The 19,213-nt window shown below is 37.2% G+C and overlaps 1 protein-coding gene across 13 annotated transcripts in view; it reads left to right on the forward strand.

Moving 5' to 3' along the window:
• LOC127008120 (arrestin domain-containing protein 3-like) overlaps window positions 1-16,492 on the forward strand; it is a 45,695-nt gene extending 29,203 nt beyond the window's left edge. For 3 of the 13 annotated variants that reach the window (XR_007760815.1, XR_007760812.1, XR_007760816.1), the window contains one exon: window positions 1,199-1,344. Coding sequence is in view for 5 of the 13 variants with exons in the window: in XM_050879730.1 (XP_050735687.1) it covers window positions 1,196-1,668 (473 nt within the window). In the remaining 8 variants the exon portion in view is untranslated. Of the gene's footprint in view, window positions 1-1,195; window positions 8,093-16,338 lie in introns of those variants that run through there. The other 10 variants (XM_050879730.1, XM_050879729.1, XM_050879731.1 and 7 more) reach the window with 7 other exon arrangements.
• Window positions 16,493-19,213: the final 2,721 nt, after the last annotated feature.

Genomic DNA, 19,213 nt, shown 5'->3' on the forward strand with positions numbered 1-19,213 from the left:
CATTCCTCTTCGCATATTTCTTAGCGTTTTCTGTAAATCTTTGTGAGGCACCGAGTTTCTGAAGCAAACGTTAAGACTGGCAGGATACACTGATTGCACGTATTTCTCCTAAAGGAAAGAGGCAGGTTGTTTTGCATGATATTGCTATGTTCATCAGAAGTGAACTTTCCCATTCCTGTTATCTTTCTTTTATCATTTTATGTAGGTTGGGATTTGTTTGTCCTTGATAGGAATACATTCCTCTGTATAATTTTTTTCCTCTCAGGAGAGTTCAGTTTTATTTATTTATGCACCAGGGTCTAGTACTTGTTTGGTGTTTGAATCTGTAGTGTAAACATTTTAGCTGGGTGAAATTTTATTTAAAATTTATATCGTGTTTCTTCAAGGATATTTAGGGTATTTATCTCCCTGCGTAGAAAATGGGTTTGTCATGATTGTACATCAATGATCAGTGTTTTATTTATGTATATTTAAACAGTTTTCTTTATGCATATAGACATATTATATTTTGGGTTTGATAGCCATTGCATATATTTTTAACTTTAAAGTAATCAAGAAAGCTTGTCATTTGATGACAGTAATTTTCTTCAGGCAAAATTTCATCTAATTTAAATGTAATTAAATATCTGTACTCAGATTTTATGAACAGACTTGACATTGGAACTCAAGAAGTAAAATGATAAGAGACATTGTTTATGAAGAATTTGTTTACAGGATGAAATTAGGTATTTATTTCGTAATGCGTCACTTTAATCAAGTGAATGTTAAACTTCTAGGGAGATGAAATAACCTCACTTCAGGTGGTGCTTGTATAGCACAGCTGTTCAAATCAACCTGCACAGAGCAGTAGCCCTCTCATTCCTCCCTCCACCCTCACTCTTGCCTTGCAGATCTTGCCAGCCTAATCCCTCTACCACTACATCCAACTCTTTCTCCCTTCTCAGAATTACTGTCCACCCTTTTTTTTTCAATTTACCTTAACCATTTTATTTTTAGCGTTTGATTTATTCTTGACTCTTTTAGCATTAGTTCCTGTTCTTTATTGCTGTTATCATCCAGGTCTTCATCGTTACCTATTATTATGTATGTTCTACTTGTTCTTGTGCTTCTTAACTCTTGAAGGAGGTAATGGAGGCCTTATATGTCGGGTTTTGAGCCTAGATACTAAGTAACTAACAGAGACCATCTATTCCAGCAGAGTCGGATCCTCTCATAATCCACCACCAGAACCACCGCAAGCACTCCTCAAGCAGCAGCAGCAGCAGCAGCAGCAGCAGCAGCAGCAGCGATGAGGAGCACCACCGTGAGGAGAGAACAGGTGATCACTGTGGTGGTGGTGAGGAGGAAAAGGAGGAGCATGACAAGGAGAAGGAGAGTAGTGAAAAAAAGGAGGAGGAGCATGGCAAGGAGGAGAAGGAGGAGAAGGAGAGTAGTGAGGAAAAGGAGGAGGAGAAGGAGAGTAGTGATGAAAAGGAGGAGAAGGAGAGTAGTGAGGAAAAGGAGGAGGAGAAGGAGAGTAGTGATGAAAAGGAGGAGAAGGATAGTAGTGATGAAAAGGAGGAGAAGGATAGTAGTGATGAAAAGGAGGAGGATGAAGGGCATGAAGAGAAAGAGGAAGAGGAGGAGGGTGGTGAAGAGTGTGATGATGGGGGTGATGAGGAAGAGTGAATTACAGCTGTGAATTTAGTAGTCATAGATTTGTTTTTGAACACTGTACTTGATTCATTTCCTATTTTTATTTTTCCTCCTGTAGTTCCTCACACTAGCTCTCAGTTTGTTGTGAATTGATCGGAATGAAAGACAAATCATCATGATAGCAAGATGTAAAGGTTCTCCGTCACTTTAGCAACTTATTAGATTTAGAAGTGAAGAAAAATTAGGCTACTCTATTGTCATCAGGAAACACATGTATGTTAGAGAGAGCAATGGATAGATTTTTGATGTCCCACCAGATAGCCAGTGTCTTATTGGTTGGTTGGTTTAGTTGTTCCACTTGTCACAGCTAGTTTTCAGCTCTTGTATGCAAATGAAGTCGTGGAGATTGACAATGGTTGCCTTAAATTTTAATCATAATAATTGTTACATAGCAGCTCAGATGAAGAAAGCTAACATATATTTTTGTTGGTGTTATGAAGTTTCTTGTAAGCCATATTTGACTGGTCAGCAGCTAGAGAGGTTGCCACTTACGCAGTGTAAAAAGTTTCCAGCACTAGATCAAAAGTATAATTGGTGATGGTATTTATAGATATAATATGAATAAGAATCTGAATGGAAATTATGTGCTGGCTCAGTAAACCCCATTCCACATCATTTCACTTGATCGCCTTTAAGGGCTCTTACATGTCCCTCCGCAGCAGCAGGGTTGCTTTGCCCTCAGCAGCCACCCTCAGGATGCATGCACATTACCTGTGCTGACTGGCACCATCAGAATGATTATGACAATTGTTTACTTCGTGCCAAAAATTAGAATACTATTTACTCCTTTATATCATAGTTAAGGGATGAAAATACATGTCACTTAACTTTAATATAAAGGTGCGAATGGTTAAAAAACTAATAGTTAAGCTAAAAAATGCCACTAGTGCAACCTAACTGACCATAATTGATCGCCATGAAAATAATAACCCAACGCCATTTGATTAGGTAAGAATAATTTCAAAACTAACAGTACTTCACCTTAACATAATGAGTAGTAATCTATCTCTGCTGAGGCTAGTAGCTTGTTTGCAATATAATGGTAGTCCAGTTAAAGAGATAGTGATGAAGTAAAGTAAAGAATAACTGGAAAGGCACAAAAAAAACAGGTCTTCCTGCTTTTTTTGGTGTCTACTGTTGTTGTTGCAGCAGCTAGCACAGCTTGATGTTTCATAGGAACATTTGCTGAAAGTCTGACACCACTGCACTTGTTGTTTGGAGGTTGGTCAATTTCTCTGTTGCCCTTTGGCACAGACTCATTTTGGCTACACAGTAGTTGATGAAATGACTTTTTAACTAATCCAGTTAATTAATCACACTGCCCAATATATGTGAAAATATGCAAAAGTTGCTCATAAAGATTTTTCATCAGCACGATACATCTATGATAGGCATTAAATACAGTTGCCTACCCAAAACTAATCAGAAGATGAAATTGCTTACTGCTGAAATCTTCCTTAAAGAGGATTAGAAAAATAATTAGTAATTACAACAGATATCTACCAGTGATAGGTATGAATCACTAACATATTAGTTGGTTTCATTTTGCTTGACTTCATATCAACTTGAGGTTGACATTAATTGGCATTAAAGCAAAACCAGGAGAGTTAGCATTGACTAATGAACCCATCTTGAAAGCTCTCTTGGTGGCTGAGGGCGGTACTGCCTGTATCTGGAATCTTGTCTGTTGAAGCTATTGAAAGCTTTACAACTCAAAGAGGAAGAGTTTCCTAAGAAGAAATAGTTTAGTGTACTTCAGAGCAGATTCTTTTGCAAGGCTAACTAAATAGTATTTCCTTCACCTTTACTTTGTTAATGGTGGAAATTGCATTGATGCATTATTTTGAATATTATAGATTATGGTTATAGTAATCCTTTTAGTTGTCTTCTGTGCTCAATTTTGAGGGAACAAGACCTGTTGGTCAGCTGTGTCTTTATAAAGGTGGTGATGGGGAATGAGGCTCTGCCTTTGTATATGGTTTGTCTCTGATTTTATGGCTGTAACACCACCATCTTTTTTTTCTTTTTCTTTTTTTTTACGTCACGGCCTATTGCACTGTTAGGCATTTTCCCTGGTGGGGCCTGATAGTTGGCTCAGCCCAATCTGGCACAGGTAAGTGTTTATAGTGATGCCATCTTGTTTTTTGGTTCATGCTGCCCCCCGGAGTTCATCTTTGAGCCTCTCTTTGGAGAGATAATCTAGAGTCCGGGATGATAGGTGGTCTTCAGGGCAGCATGTGGGTAGTCTTAGGCCACTTGGCAATGTAACTTTCAAGAAGTTAATGCAATGAAGGCAGCCACCTCTTTTTTTCATCGCTTTGGAACTGGAACTATCAAAACCCCTGAATTAAAGTGATGTGTGCACCACAAACTGTATAAGTTGTGGATGACTGTAACTTGTTCTGATGTTTAAAAGCTGGAGGAACTAAATGTTTGTGTGTGTGTGTGTGTGTGTGTGTATTTACCTATTTGTAGTCTACCGGGTCTGAGCTAAGCTCTAATAGTCCCGTCTCCATATCTACATTCATCCAGCCTTTCCTTCATTTGTTGAACACTGTTCAGCTCCACCACCTCTTCCCGCAAGCTGTTCCATGTGTTAGCACTTCTGTGTGGAAAACTATACTTTTTTAAGTCACTCAAACAGGTAACTTTATCAGGTTTCTTCCTATGTCCTCTCAACCCCTGCGTTCTCGCAGTTAAGAAGAGATTGTCTCTATCCACCTTATCGAACTTATTTACCAACTTATACAGCGTGATCAGATCTCCTCTCTTCTTTGTACCAGTGTCATCAAGTCCATCTCCTTCAATCTGTCTTCATACGTCATATTCGAGAGTTCTGGGACTATTTTAGTTGCAATTCTCTGTATCCTTTCCAGCTTTCTGATATCCTTCATTTTGTGAGGCGACCACACAACTACAGCATATTCAAGCTTTGGTCTTATCAATGTTGTTATTATTTTCTTCATTTCTTTGTCCATAAAATGGAATGATACCCTTATATGTTGCATTGTTATTCCCAAATCTTTTTCTTCATGTACCACCTTTAAGTTTTCTTCTCCCATCCTGTATGTCTTTTTGCAGCTCCTCACAATCCTACTCTGTTCTCACTTTTCTTATTAACCCGTACAGTACTAACGACGCATATACGCATCAGCGCCTATGATTGGAGGAAATACATACTAGCGACGCTTATACACATCGGGCTTGCTAAACACTGTTGCAGTCAATGTAGTGGGTTTATTTTTGCTACAGAGACTGCTGCAGACAATGGCAACACTATGCGAGTGCGTTTGTAGCATTGGCAACACTACCCAAGCTGGGGAGGAATCACAAGCCACCTGTGACATTAAGATCAAGATCAAGACCAAGTGTAAACAATGTCTCGGCGGCCAATTCCTTTTGCCATATGGCGATAGACAATGAGTTTGAGGTTTCCTCATCTGAAGAAGACGTGGGAGCACTCTCAGACTCTGGTTTGGACAAGGATTATGTGCCAGATGAGGATGTAGGCTATATTGAGCCACCTTTATAATGCGAGATTGTACTGTCCTGAAAATTCTGAAAATCCCACTCTTATACACCATGAAATGGTGCTCTCTGGAGTATTCTACACCTGTGTTCAACAAAAGTGGGCTACCTGGCCTCTATCACTTGTCAAATCCTCCATAAACCATTGATCACGTATTGGGGCCGTTTCCAGCCACACCGTGGTAACATTTCATGGAATTCTGCGAAAAGTAGGTCTATGACATGTTTTTTTTTTTTTCTCCACTTTTCCCATCACATGGAACATTTTTAAGCCCCCCCTCAAAAAAAAAAAAAAAAAAAAAAAAGGCCGGTACTGGGCAAGCCAAAAATATTTAAATTGGCCGGTACTGTACGGGTTAACTTTGCATCATCTGCAAAAGGCTCATATAACTTTTTATACTCTTTGGCATATCATTTATATATACATTATGAACATTATTGGTGCCACAACTGAGCCTTGAGAAACTCCACTCTCTACTCTCCTCCAATTTGATTTCTCCTCTCTAATCACTGTTCTCATTTCTCCTCCCGTTAAGTAATCCTTCATCCACTCGATAATCTTTCCACCCATTCCTCCCCACTGCTGTAGTTTCCAGATTTACCTTTTGTGCAGAACCTTGTCAAAAGCTTTTTTCAAATCGAGACATACACAATCAGCCCATCCTTTTCTCTCATGCACCACGTTTATTGCTCTTGAGTAGAAACATAGTAACTTAGTGACACACTATTTTCCTTTTCTAAATCCAAACTGTCCTTCATTTATCATGTTTTCCTTTTCTATATGTTCAACCCATTGTTTTTTTTATTATACTTTCACAAATCTTGCACATTACACTTGTCAAAGAAACTGGTCTATAATTTAGTGGTTCAGTTTTATCTCCACTTTTATAAATTGGTACAATGCTTGCTGTCTTCCATTCTAAGGGCACTTTTCCTGTATTTATAGAACATTTTATTATGTCATAAAGTGGCTCCAATAATTCATTTCTACACTATTAGCACTTGTCCCAAGGTTCCATCTGGTCCCATAGCTTTCCTTTCATCTAAGGTTTTCATCAACTGTATCAGTTCTCCTTTATCAACCTTTACATGATTCAGTTTCCCTTCATTGCAATTTTCCAGACCCCAGTCAAAGTCAGTTTCTTCTGTAAACACTTTATAAATTTTTTTATTTAATATTTCTGCAATTTCTTTGTCCTTTTCGTAGATCACATTTTTTTCCTTTAGCCTTTCCACTCCTTCATTTCTTTTTAACTTCCTGTTTATGAATTTATAAAATGTTTTTGGTTCTTCATTACATTTAAAAACTATTCTTCTTTCAAATTTAACTTCCTCCTCCTTATTTTCAACTAATCATTCTTGCTTTTTTATATTTGTCCCTCTTGTTCTTATTAGGTGTTTTCTTTAAATTCGTTCATGCATTATTTTTATTTCTTCTTGCTGTCTCACACCTCCATCCAAACGATGTTTTCTCTCCTTTAGTTTTTACTTTGTAGAATGGAACATATATCTCTATTCCTCAGTTGTAAATATTCATAAAAGTGTCATATTTCTCTTGAATATTAGTACTCCTCTTCATATCAGTCCAGTCTACTCCACCGAAGAAAGTCTTGAGTCCAACGTAATCTGCCTTAGTGTAGTTTTTCCTTTTTTCCTTATAAGCCTCATCTTGATATTCACATCCTTCCAAAGTTTTCATCTCCAATAGTTCATGGTCACTCTTTCCTGAGGGGCACTCATGACTGACTCCTTCATCCAACTCCATTTTTTGTGAAAATTAGGTTAAATCTTGATGGTTCGTCATCCCCTCTCAACCTTGTTTCTCCTTGCGCCCACTGTGTCATCAGGTTATCTGTTACCAGCTTCAACAGTTTACTTCCCCAAGTAGTTTCACCACCCTCCATTACAAAATCTTCCCATTTCACACTGCAATTGAAGTCTTCTGTTAATATTACCTTTTTATTATCTTTTATTTCATCTGTCAGTGCCCGTATTGTATTTTCCAGCATAGCATTATATCTTACTTCATTCCAACTTTTGGTTTTAGTGGGGACATAGGCTTTTATTATGTTATTCTTCTCTCCACCTTTTACCAGTACCTGCACAGCCATCACCTCTGCACTCTCATTTCCATATCTCTCTTCAGTCACCTTCAAGTTTTGTTTTGTCATTATCCTCCCTTTTCTTCTTTCCTATCTTTTTTCCAAACATTGTACTTACTCTTTCCCTCCAGTACAAGTTCTAAGTTCCAGTGCTTTTACAAGCTTTGTTTCAACTATACATATAATATCTCGATTGCTCTCCCTTAAATAATCAGTTAGTTTAATTTTGTTTGATATAAGACCATCTGTGTTTGTGTACGCAATCTTTAAACCTTTCTTCCCTTTTCCCTTCTTCATTTTTCCCCTCTTTCTATCAGCACCCCTTACTTCCTCCCTTCACCTCCTATCCACCACTTTTTCAGTTTTTCGTTTTTCATTCTCAAAAAAAAAATCTTATTCTGATCTTTCATCATTTCTCTTTTTCACTTCATTTATCATTTCCTTAGCTTTCATTCTTTCATCCTCTGACATATTTCTTCTCACATATTATATTTGCTTATATTCTTCAGAGTTGTTTAGTGTCCATGATTTGTTTAGTATAGTTTCTATTGCTATTTGGGACCTTAGCTTTATCTTTAGTGGTCAGTTTTTTCCTTCCTCATATCTTCCCAATCTAGTTATTTCATCTACTTCTTCCTCTATCTTTTCCTCCCCTTCAGTATTCATATTTCCCAATATACTTTTCACCTTACTTTTCTTGTAACTCTCTCTCTGAGCCTTCACTGTTTTTTTTTTTTTTTTTTTTTTTTTTTTTTTTTAACACCAAACACTATAACACACTTTCTTTTCTGCCATGTCTCTCACCATTGTTTCTCTCTTTTTTAGTACATTCACAACTTCTTTTTCTATGTCTTGCCTCTTCCTGTTGCTGTTCTAGAATTTCCCTAAAGCTCGTTTTTTCCTTGTCTTTTTCACTTCTCCACTCCTTCAATTCATCATTGACCACATCCTTAATCTTTTCCTCTACCTTTACATCCACACTCTGCTGATCATTTCCTATCTTCTTTGCTACTTCTCTTTTTATATTTTTTTCCATCTTTTCCATGTCTTTGTTTATCCCTATCACACTAATCTCTCTTTCCATTTACAAAATTTGTATCATGGTCTTTTTAAAATTTTTCCATCTTCATTTGTCCTATTTTTTTTGGCTTTCCAACTGTTCCTTAGTCAATTTAATTATTTCTTCTCTCAAGTTCTCTACCATTTTCTTTGTCTCTTCGTCTCTTCTCCTTGCCTCATCATCTCTCTTATTTTTTTTACTTTGGTCAGTGCCTGAATCACTTCCCCAAACTCTGCTCTCATCTTCCTCATTTCTATCACTATTTTATCACAGTCCTGCTCCACTTTGTTTATTCTTTTCCACTGTACCGGTTCCATTGCTGATTTTGGCGTGAAGCTATCAAAACTGTGTGTGTGTGTGTGTGTGTGTGTGTGTGTGTATTTACTTAGTTGTGATATACAGGAAAAGAGCTACGCTTGCGCTGTCCCGTCTCCATATCCGCTCTTATCCAACTTTTCCTTAAAATCATGAATGTTTCTTGCACAAACCACCTCCTCCTCCAGTCCATTCCACAGCTCAATGCTTCTGTTTGGGAAGCTAAACTTTTTCACATCTCGCCTACATGTGGTCGCCCTCAACTTCTTTCCATGTCCTCTTGTTTCTCTCTCGCTCCACACACACAGGTCCTCTCTGTCCAGATTCTCCACCCCACTCGCCACCCTGTACACCGCTATCAGGTCTCCTCTTTCTCTTTTTCTCTCCAGGGTTGTGAACCCCATGCTATTGAGTCTCTCCTCGTAAGTCCGATCCCTAAGTTCCGGTACCATCTTAGTTGCCATTTACCTGGTGATATACAGGAAACAAGCTATGCTCGTGGGGTCTCATTTTCATATCTAATTGGTCAAACTTAGTTTTAAATTATTTAAGGTTATTGACTGAATGATCTTCCTGTCCAGGCCATTTCCCAGTTCAGTGCATCTACACATATGGAAAACATATTTCTTAATATCCTTCAAGCACCTTGTACCTTTGCCATCATCAGTTTCTTCCATGCCCTCATATTGCTACTCCATCTCATACAAAGAGATCTTCTCTGTCAGTGTTGTCTACTCCCATTATTGTCCTGAACACTGCAATTGTTTCACCTCTGTTTGTGTGTGTGTGTGTGTGTGTGTGTGTGTGTGTGTGTGTGTGTGTGTGTATAATTCACTCACCTATATCTTCTTGTACTGAGCTGCAGGCTCATGACTTGTGTCCTGGTTTTGAAGGCCTTGGGGTTTCACCCTTGGGTTACTCATCTTTGGCAGTACCAGACCAGCCTCCTGGGAGGGTGGGACACAGTCCCTGAGTGATACCTGGTGTCCATTCAGTGTTTGGTCAACAGAGGAACAGGTATAAGGAGACTGCCACTCCATCTCCACTTTGCCTGGGACTCATACCCTGGATCTTAATTAGTATATGTATATATAATTATGTATGTTTGTATGTTTGTGTTGAACTGTTCCATTTTGATTGTCAGAAGTGAGAATCAGCAGGTGTGTAAAAAGGTGCTTTTTATATAGAAATTTAAATACATTTTGTGCATATTTTAAGGTTAAGGAAAAAGTACTTTTTGAAGAATTTTTATGGTATATGTACTCTAAATAAATTAAGGAATACAACTGGGCCCATATTTAAAAAAAAAAATAGACATAAGACTATGTTCAAAGAAAGAGGACGGAGTAAGACGCACATTAAAAAGAACAAAGAGAATTATTAAGCTGAGGCCTCCAAGTACAAGACTAAGGCATGTGAGAACATGAGAAATCAAAAGTTGACAATGTCCAAGTGGTATTGTTTGATTAATTCATCCAATAAACCTTTTTTCTTGAAAAGAAAGATCTTGGGTGACACTGGTGCACTGCTGCTGCCTCAGCGATATTTATTATTTGGTGGTGCATCTGAGGTGTCCTCAACCCCATTTCCATCTCGCACCCAACCCTAGCCATTGGGGTAGCCTGAGTCATGGTGTGACGTCATCAGATTGCAATTAAGAATTTAAGAGGATTCTCATCCATTCTCATCCATTTGAGGTTCACCTCATATTAACTTCTTGCACTACAAGTAAGGGCCCTGCATTTTCATATTCAGGTTACTAAATAGGATCTCTCACACATAAAGAGGTCTTACTGTTTTGATCTGTATATTAGCATACACCAGAAATGTTGTGGAACCTATTGGTAAAACTAATAGTTTTCTAATAAATAGCACTGCATGTCCTTGTCTGCATGCCACACCTTGTTGATTGTGGGGCCATTGTACAGAGCTTTTACTTCCAAGCAATTCCAAATCATTGCAGTATGGATATGGTTTTACTCCTTTTAGAAAATAAAAATGGGAATAAGTAGGAAGCATTCCAAATGTCAATAGGAGATAAAAGGAAAAAGCAATGGATGTGAACTTGGAGCAGCACATGAATAGTCAGTGATATCAAGTGGATAACATGTACTTGTGTTGCTTACAAATTATAGTAAGATCCCAAGATTTGTGCCCATGGTTATTTCTAGAGTACTGATGGACTACTGCAGAGTGAGGTGCCAGTTTCATGTTGAGGGTATGTGTTTACCTGCTGACTCAGGTGACTGGCAGGTAGGAGCTTCTCGTGCACATTGATTCTCTGTTGATCTGTACAAAGCAATAGTTTTGTTATGGAAATTGAACTATTGTTAAATAGAACATTATTTTTGTGTATGTTGAAGGTCCTTTGATATAGTTTACTATGTTACAAATTGCTCTTTGTATGTTTGAAGTTGCTAGTGATTTGTCCTTTAAGGGTATGCTACTTGTCATTCTTATACCAATCGTTATCACTGTCATTATCATTATAATTGCCATTGCAAACTCCATATCCTGCAAAGGCAAGGTGAGGGTTAGGGTCAAGATACACACGAAGGAACAAGTTATTAAAGTTATGGAAAGACAGATCACCCCGTGGGAAGGGTCACCAAGCACATTCATGTACTACCTTGAAGTTTTGTTGCTCAGACAGTAACATGGCTATAACTGCAGTGTTGTCTTAAGCGCTATACGAAGATTAGATATCATGCAGTAGTTGTCAAATCACTGAGTGGTTTATTTTATATGAAGACAATTTATTAACATAATTTGGAGTGTTTGTAGTAGTACTAATAATGAAAAGTAATCTCAGATGCAAAGAACTTTATGCAGTTCTCAATGGAACCATCAAGACAGATTCTTTGAGTTTATTTTTTGTTTGATTGAAGAATAAGATTTTAGAACCTGTAAATTGTGTTTTAGCTGCTTGCTGGTGAAGGTATCAGGAGACTTCATTGTTGCCGGGTGTTTAGCATTTGAAAACCCGTCAGCTTACACGGCTCACTGTAGGAATGTTCCTCTTCCTCTTCCTTCTGTGTTTCAGTTTTGCTATAAGTGTTTCTTCCTCCTGGACTTTAAATAACTTCATGATGATTGGCTTCCATAGAGCCTGAATACTTATAATTGCCTCACCAGAGTTGTCAAGTAGTCTCTAGACACAAGTGAATATCATATGGGAGTATATTTCTAAGTTTTATAAAAAAATAAAAAGTTCATGGACACTATATAGTGTATAGTGATGCAAAGTATGGTGCTGAGCGTAGATAAAATGCTGGTAGCTAGGCTCATCAAAAGGCTTATTATTTGATTCATTTTAGCAGTAGTTGCTGAAAATTTTCACTGTGGTTGAGGGAAGGTGCAGGAACCTGGTTTTTACTATCATTAAAAAAATCATCATTGACTAGTGGCAGATGATCCCCTTGAATATTTTTCATACAATAAGAGATACTCTTAAGGTGCAATTGTACCCAACTTCCTTATTCGAGTCTGGGTCTTGTAGCGTAGTACATGTAAATGGGTGTATGAAGTTTGTTGTTATTTGTCAGACTTTTTCAGATATCAAGTCTCTAAACTCTTGTGTTATGAAGTTTTTAGTAGAACTTTCTGCCTATGAATCTAGCTCACAGAGTTTCCTTGATTCATCATGGCTGAGTCTGCAGTATTAATTTTCTGTTTTGGTTTATGTAAATCATAACCAATTTTTAATAAGCATAATGTTATTACATTGTTAGCTACAGATGTTCCCTATATGCAAATTATCATGTAGAATCATGAAAACACACCATTTCCATCCACGTATATTATTGTCAGTAATCTTTATGCAAAATATCCAGCCATGTTAATGTAATGGATCAAATCTGGATGGTGTGCTGCTGGTTTAGTAATTTACACTTTTTTTCTAGGTTATTATTTATATTAATTTACACAATATTGGATATCTCAGCACTGATTCCAAAATTTGCCACTGTCATAAGGCATTACTCAGGGCAGTGGTGGTAGAACACTGCTGTATGTGTGTGTGTGTGTGTGTGTGTGTGTGTGTGTATCCTCCTGGAAAAGAGTGGCACTCCCCTGCCTTCCAGTGTCCCAGCAGCTGTTCCTTCTTGCGTCCTGCCAGGCTCAAAGACCCCTTGTTTAGCTTTGTTTATGGATATCACATGTTTTATTTCTATCTAAGAGACAGCTTTTAAAGCTTTTGCCTTATGAACATTTACTATATATCCTTTAGACTTATGTAGAATTTGATATAATTAATTTTACATCTAGTTGCACAGTATTTTGAGATTTTGGAATGCTTTAGGGGGAAATAATTGTTATCCTATTTCATACTTTGGCTTTGGCTGAACTCAAAATCTTAGATAAGATGGATAATATTGATATTGATATTATTTTATTAAATATAAGATATTAAGTGTATCTTATAGAATTAAGTCAAATATATAAAATCCTGTCCCTTGCTTTTGTGAACAAGTATGAGCTAGCAGTTGAAGGGTGGCTTCATGTGTGTGGGTGTGTGCGTGCTTTTGTTTTTGTAGCTGTGAAGAAGTTGTTCCATCTTTACAAAGAAAACACTAAGCGTGTGTGTTGGTTTAATTTGATTGGTAGAAAATAATGAAGTGAATCAATATGATCTTGGGGTTAAGAACCACCTACATAAATGAAGAGAGAGGCAGATCACCTCAAGCTCAGCAATAAGTGAGAGCGTTTATTTCTGTGTAAAGAAAAAAAAATCATGCCAGTTACTATGTATATAGTGCCATCTCTAGGAGTACTTAATCTTTTACAGGAGTTCTTGTTGTCATCATCTGTTGCTAAACACAGGACAGGCTAGTGAATATATTGTATTATTCAGAATGTTGAGTACTACAGTAGTTCTGTTACTGTGCCTTGTACCCCAGTGCTAAAGCCCTGAAAAATTCTCATCTGGAACATTTTAGAGCTGTTGTAAGGTGAGTGTTTAAGTATAGTTAATGATAAATTTTGGCCTGTAGTAAAACATTATGCCATTAGTCTCTTGGCAGCCATTATCGTGCAAAGGGCAGTCAGTCTTCTGTGATGACATGTGAGTAGGAGAAGGCCCTGACAACCTCACCTTTCATTCCTCTTGGCACTCCTGTGATTTATTCTCGTTAGTCATTGCTCTCAAGCAACGAATGGCTTGTGACTCATATCAGTCACTTCTCTCATCATCGCATGTTTTGTCTGAGGTAGTTGTTAACAGCTGGTTGATACAAAAGTATATTAGTGTGGTTATGTAGACTCTTATTACTACTTACAGCATCTCTCATGTTGTCACAGCTTTTAGTGTTAGGTTATAGAATTCATTTATTTCATAGTTTCTTGTAGTTATACCTTCACAAGGTTTGACTTATGTACAGTATGACAATCCCTCCTTCAGGAACTATGAGAGTAGAGTAGCAAGGTAGTGCACTAGACACTGGTTAGTTTTCTGTCATGTTCTCAGGTTCACAAAATTTAAAGCACAAACTGCAGCTTTCAAAGAAAACAGAGCATATCTTGTGTCTTGAAAGGAGGATACTCTTTGTGGTGCTGCTTGGCAGACCTGTGGATAGTAATCACGAGGTACAACTCAGTCAACACTTAAATAGTATTTGCTATTAGAACCTGCATTATCCACATTAACCCTCACAGCGTCGGCGTCGTACATATATACTGCGACACAATTGACACTACACACCGGTGACTGATGTCATTTTTGACACTTTTCATGACTTAAACCTTTGTTTTTTCAGCATTTCTGACATAATGGGAGAAAATTTTTTTTTGAAAAGTGCCGACGCTGGGGGGGGGTCACGGGTGGGAAATGTTCCGACGCCATGGGGGTTAAAGCTTCTCTCAGTCTGTCACAGAGCTAAGATTAGCATCACAGTGTTCTCATTTGTAAGCTACCATGACTACATATGAAAAAGTGAGCTTTTAGTGATGAAATACTAGGAGAATAATCATGTCAACGAGCTGATTAATTTTTTTAGTAGGTATACTGTGTTGATTGAATTTTTCAACCATTTTTTTATTTTATTTTACTGATCTTGTTCAGTGTGACCATGCATTTGTTCCAAGACAAGGTTGTGTATTTTGCTTTCACTCTTTCATTACCTCTATATGTACCTAAGTCTTTCCAGTGCATTGTAGTTTGGTCTTTTTGCTACTTTACAGCAACGTTAAGTAAGACAACAATGATCACCACTTGCTAATCCTCTTGTGGGAGTATGCTGGAAACTTAATTTGTATTGTAAGGCACTGTGAATTCACATGAAGTTACTGCTAGAAATTTTGACTACCTACCTACCTACCTACCTATATATATATATATATATATATATATATATATATATATATATATATATATATATATATATATATATATATATATATATATATATATATATATATATATAGATATATATATCTATATATATATATATATATATAGATATCAATATATATTTATATATATATAATTTTAAGACAATATTTTTTTCATTTCTTTTGTTCTGTGATGATCATCCTTTATTAGAATACTTAAAAAAAGCTACAACATAAATGCATTTTCAAATGTTTAAAAATAATGTAAGGCTCTCAAAAAAACAGTGAGGTTCACTGCATTGCATTTAATTGTCAAAAAAACTGTAATTGTATTAAACATATTTTTGTGTTGACTTGCAGTTCAGTCCAGACAATGTATACACACACAACAAATGCTTACATGAATGGTTTTGGAGGTCACGCTGTGCACGGGGCAGTTAGACCTGCTTCAAATCTTATTATAACCCTCTGAAGGAATAACCACCTTCAGGATCTCACCCCTCCTCCTCCTCCTCCTCCTCCTCCTCCTGCTCTTCCTCTTTTTTCTCCTCCCCTTCCTTTTACTCCACCACCACAATAACCTCCTCCTCCAAATCTTCCTCCTTTTTTTTCTCCTCCTCCTCCTCCTCCTGTGGCCATGGTCCAGCCCAGCAGTGTATCAATCAGTCCTGAGGTGCTAAGTCCTGACAGGAGGAGGAGGCAAGCTTGGTCTGCTTACACAAGAAAATATTGACTGGTGGTGGTGGTTATTTTCATTCAGGGACTTACCATTGTAGTATTATATAATCTCTCCCAATCTTGTCATTTTTTAGGGCATTTACTATTTTTAGTGTTAATGTTTATGGATTGTTTGCTGAGTGGTAGAGGGGGCATAGTGTGTTGGCATTGTTACATGTGATGAAATCTGATTAAAAGAAAAGTATATATTTGGTAAAGTGTGAGAAATTAGTTATATATGCAGTACACTTGTTAGTCCTTTAAACCCCAATGAATCAAAAGCAACATTAGCTCTTGTCTGTATATGTCCTGATTTTTTTTTCCTCGTGTGAAATCGAGTGGTCATTCATGATTATATTTTGTACTTCTTTGTATTACTGAAGGTTGCCTGTGTGAGGGTCAGCTTTGTGTAAATGTGATGATTCAAAGGTCAAGGGTTTGCATTTGTGTGTGTGTGTGTGTGTGTGTGTGTGTGTCATTGTTCAGTGATGTTATTTCAGAAGTTCTCAAATAATAAAAATCTTGTTTGTACTCTTCTCGCACATGATTTACCTCCTGTGCCTCTTGTAAGGTTTAGTTTTCTTTCTTTTACAGGTGAGCTGTTAATGATCAGTTGCTCAGGTTGTGGTCAGTCAGTGAGTTGAAGAAGGTTGGCCTGATGCTCTTCCAGTTAATGGGATATGGCAGTGAACCCTACACAATGGACCGGACACATGCCCCAGCCCTGTCATTAAGCTGCGAATTTTGGAAAATCAACCGCTTTGATGCGAATCGCCATAACTCTGTTATTTCTTGGGCTACAGAAATGTTTATGGTATCAATTGACGGCTAAGTGAAAGGGCTGTATTTTTAATCAGCGACTGGGCTCAAAAACCGACTCGAGAGGGTAAAAAATCGAATAAATTTGCAAAAAGCGACTCTGAAAAAAAACTTTTTGAGTTCCCAACCTTGACACCAACACATTTTTTGATAATTTCAAAAAACTTATTTAACAATAATTTAGCCCTACCAATGTGCTTTCCAATATGATGCATAACATTTCCCTACCCCCAGTAGTTTCGTCGCTAGAGCTCGAAACAAACCCTTTTGAGAGCAATTTTGACGAACTCCAGACACTCTGCCGTTTTTTCTAGTGTGGCCTTGCTATTGCCTCTAGAAGGCTGTAATTTGGCATGTAGCCCCCTCTTGGCTATGTTTGACCTACTCGAAGGATTTTTTGATAGCTTGATTCCAAGTTTGTCATCGAGCCGTCACAAAATACGTAGCCTGCTTTTCAGCTCTTTTGCCGCGATTTGGACACGTCCTAGTTTTTTGCTTATAACTTTTTTACTTATCGAGTGCTTTCCAATTTTTTTTCTGATTATTAATCTGTATTAATAGAGCTTTCAGTAGTTTTTTGCTCGAGCTTGACCAGAAGTCGCGATGAAAATTCGCCGAATCTGACTCATTTTTCGCGCCGCGACGAAAAACTTTCCTGACGCCACAAAAACTAATATTTCTGCATAAAAATTCATGTATGAACTCTTCAATATGTTGACTATTTTGTATTAAAATCATTTTAAGATATCTATATAAAAAAGTTACTATTTTAATATAATCATCTCACTATATAAATCAACCTATATTAAGCGCCTTATTATACATGTTATTTTTTTTTACTTAGTATTCAACCCTATTTCCTCCCATTTCTGAATAATACATTTAATTTGCTTTATTTTGATACCAAATATATATATATATATATATATATATATATATATATATATATATATATATATATATATATATATATATATATATATATATATATATATATATATATATATATATATATATATATATATATATATATATAGAGCTATATATATATAATTTAAGGGTAGGCGGTGGCCGAACTGGTAGCGTACTGGGCCCACATTCACTGCGTGATGGACGACGCGGGTTCGAATCCTCACGCTACCACTCGGATTTTTCAGTCACCGCCGAGTGGCTTAAAACTACCCACATGCTGTCCTGAAGACCACCCATCAACCCGGACTCTAGAGGAAGCCGTCCAAGCGAATCAAGAACGAGTTCCGGGAGGCAGCATGAGCCAATGCAAGATGGCGCCACTATAAACACTCGCCCGCGCCAGAACGGGCTGGGCCGACCATCAGGCCCCACCTGGAAGAAGCCTTGGGCCGACCATCAGGCCCCACCAGGAAGATGCCTACCGGCGCAACAGGCAATGACGTAAAAAAAAAAATATATATATATATATATATATATATATATATATATATATATATATATATATATATATATATATATATATATATATATATATATATATATATATTTTTTTTTTTTTTTTTTTTGGGGGGGGGGGGGGTATCAAAATAAAGCAAATTAAATGTATTATTCAGAAATGGGAAGAAATAGGATTGAATACTAAATAAAAAAATAACGTATAATAAGGCGCTTAATATTGGTTGATTTATATAGTGAAATGATTATATTAAAATAGTAACTTTTTATATAGATATCTTAAAATGATTTTAATACTAGATAGTCAACTTATTGAAGTGTTCATATATGAATTTTTATGCAGATATATGAATTTTTGTCGCGTCAGGAAGGTTTTTCGTCGCGGCGCGAAAAATGAGTCTGATTCGGCGAATTTTCATCGCGACTTCTGGTCAAGCTCGAGCAAAAAACTTCTGAAGCTAGGAAGGCGTGCTTGGTGGCAAATGAAAGCTCTATTAATACAGATTAATAATCAGAAAGCAATTGGAAAGCACTAGATAAATAAAAAAGTTATAAGCAAAAAACTAGGACGTGTCCTAATCGCGGCATAAGGGCCAAAAAACAGGATATTATGTGACGGCTCGACGACAAACTTGGAATCAAGCTATCAAAACATCCTTCGAATTGGTCAAACTACATTTTCAAGAAGGGCTACATGCCAAATTACAGCCTTCTAGAGGCAATAGCAATGCCACACTAGACAAAAACGGCAAAGTGTCTGGAGTTCGTCAAAATCGCTCTCAAAAGGGTTTACGTTTCGAGCTCTAGCGACGAAACTACTTTGAGTAGAGAAATGTTATGCATCATATTGGAAAGCACATTGGTAGGGCTAAATTATTGTTAAATAAGTTTTTTGAAATTCTCGAAAAATGAGTGGGTTTCAAGGTTGGGAACTCAAAAATATTTTTTTTCAGAATCGTTTTTTACGAATTTATTCGATTTTTTACCCTTTCGAGTCGGTTTTTGTGCCCGGTCGCTTTTTTAAAAAAATATAGCCCTCTCATTTTGCCGTCGATTGGTACCAAAAAACATTTCTGTAGCCCCAGAAATAAGGGAGTTATGGCGATTCGCACCAAAGCGGTTGATTTTCCAAAATTCGCGGCTTAATGACAAGGGCGCCGCAAAATCAAAAGAGTCCGCCGGCCATTACTTGGCATGTCACTGGATATGAATATTACAAAGT

This window comes from Eriocheir sinensis, chromosome 37, assembly GCF_024679095.1.
Source record: "Eriocheir sinensis breed Jianghai 21 chromosome 37, ASM2467909v1, whole genome shotgun sequence".
NCBI classification, from domain to species: domain Eukaryota; kingdom Metazoa; phylum Arthropoda; class Malacostraca; order Decapoda; family Varunidae; genus Eriocheir; species Eriocheir sinensis.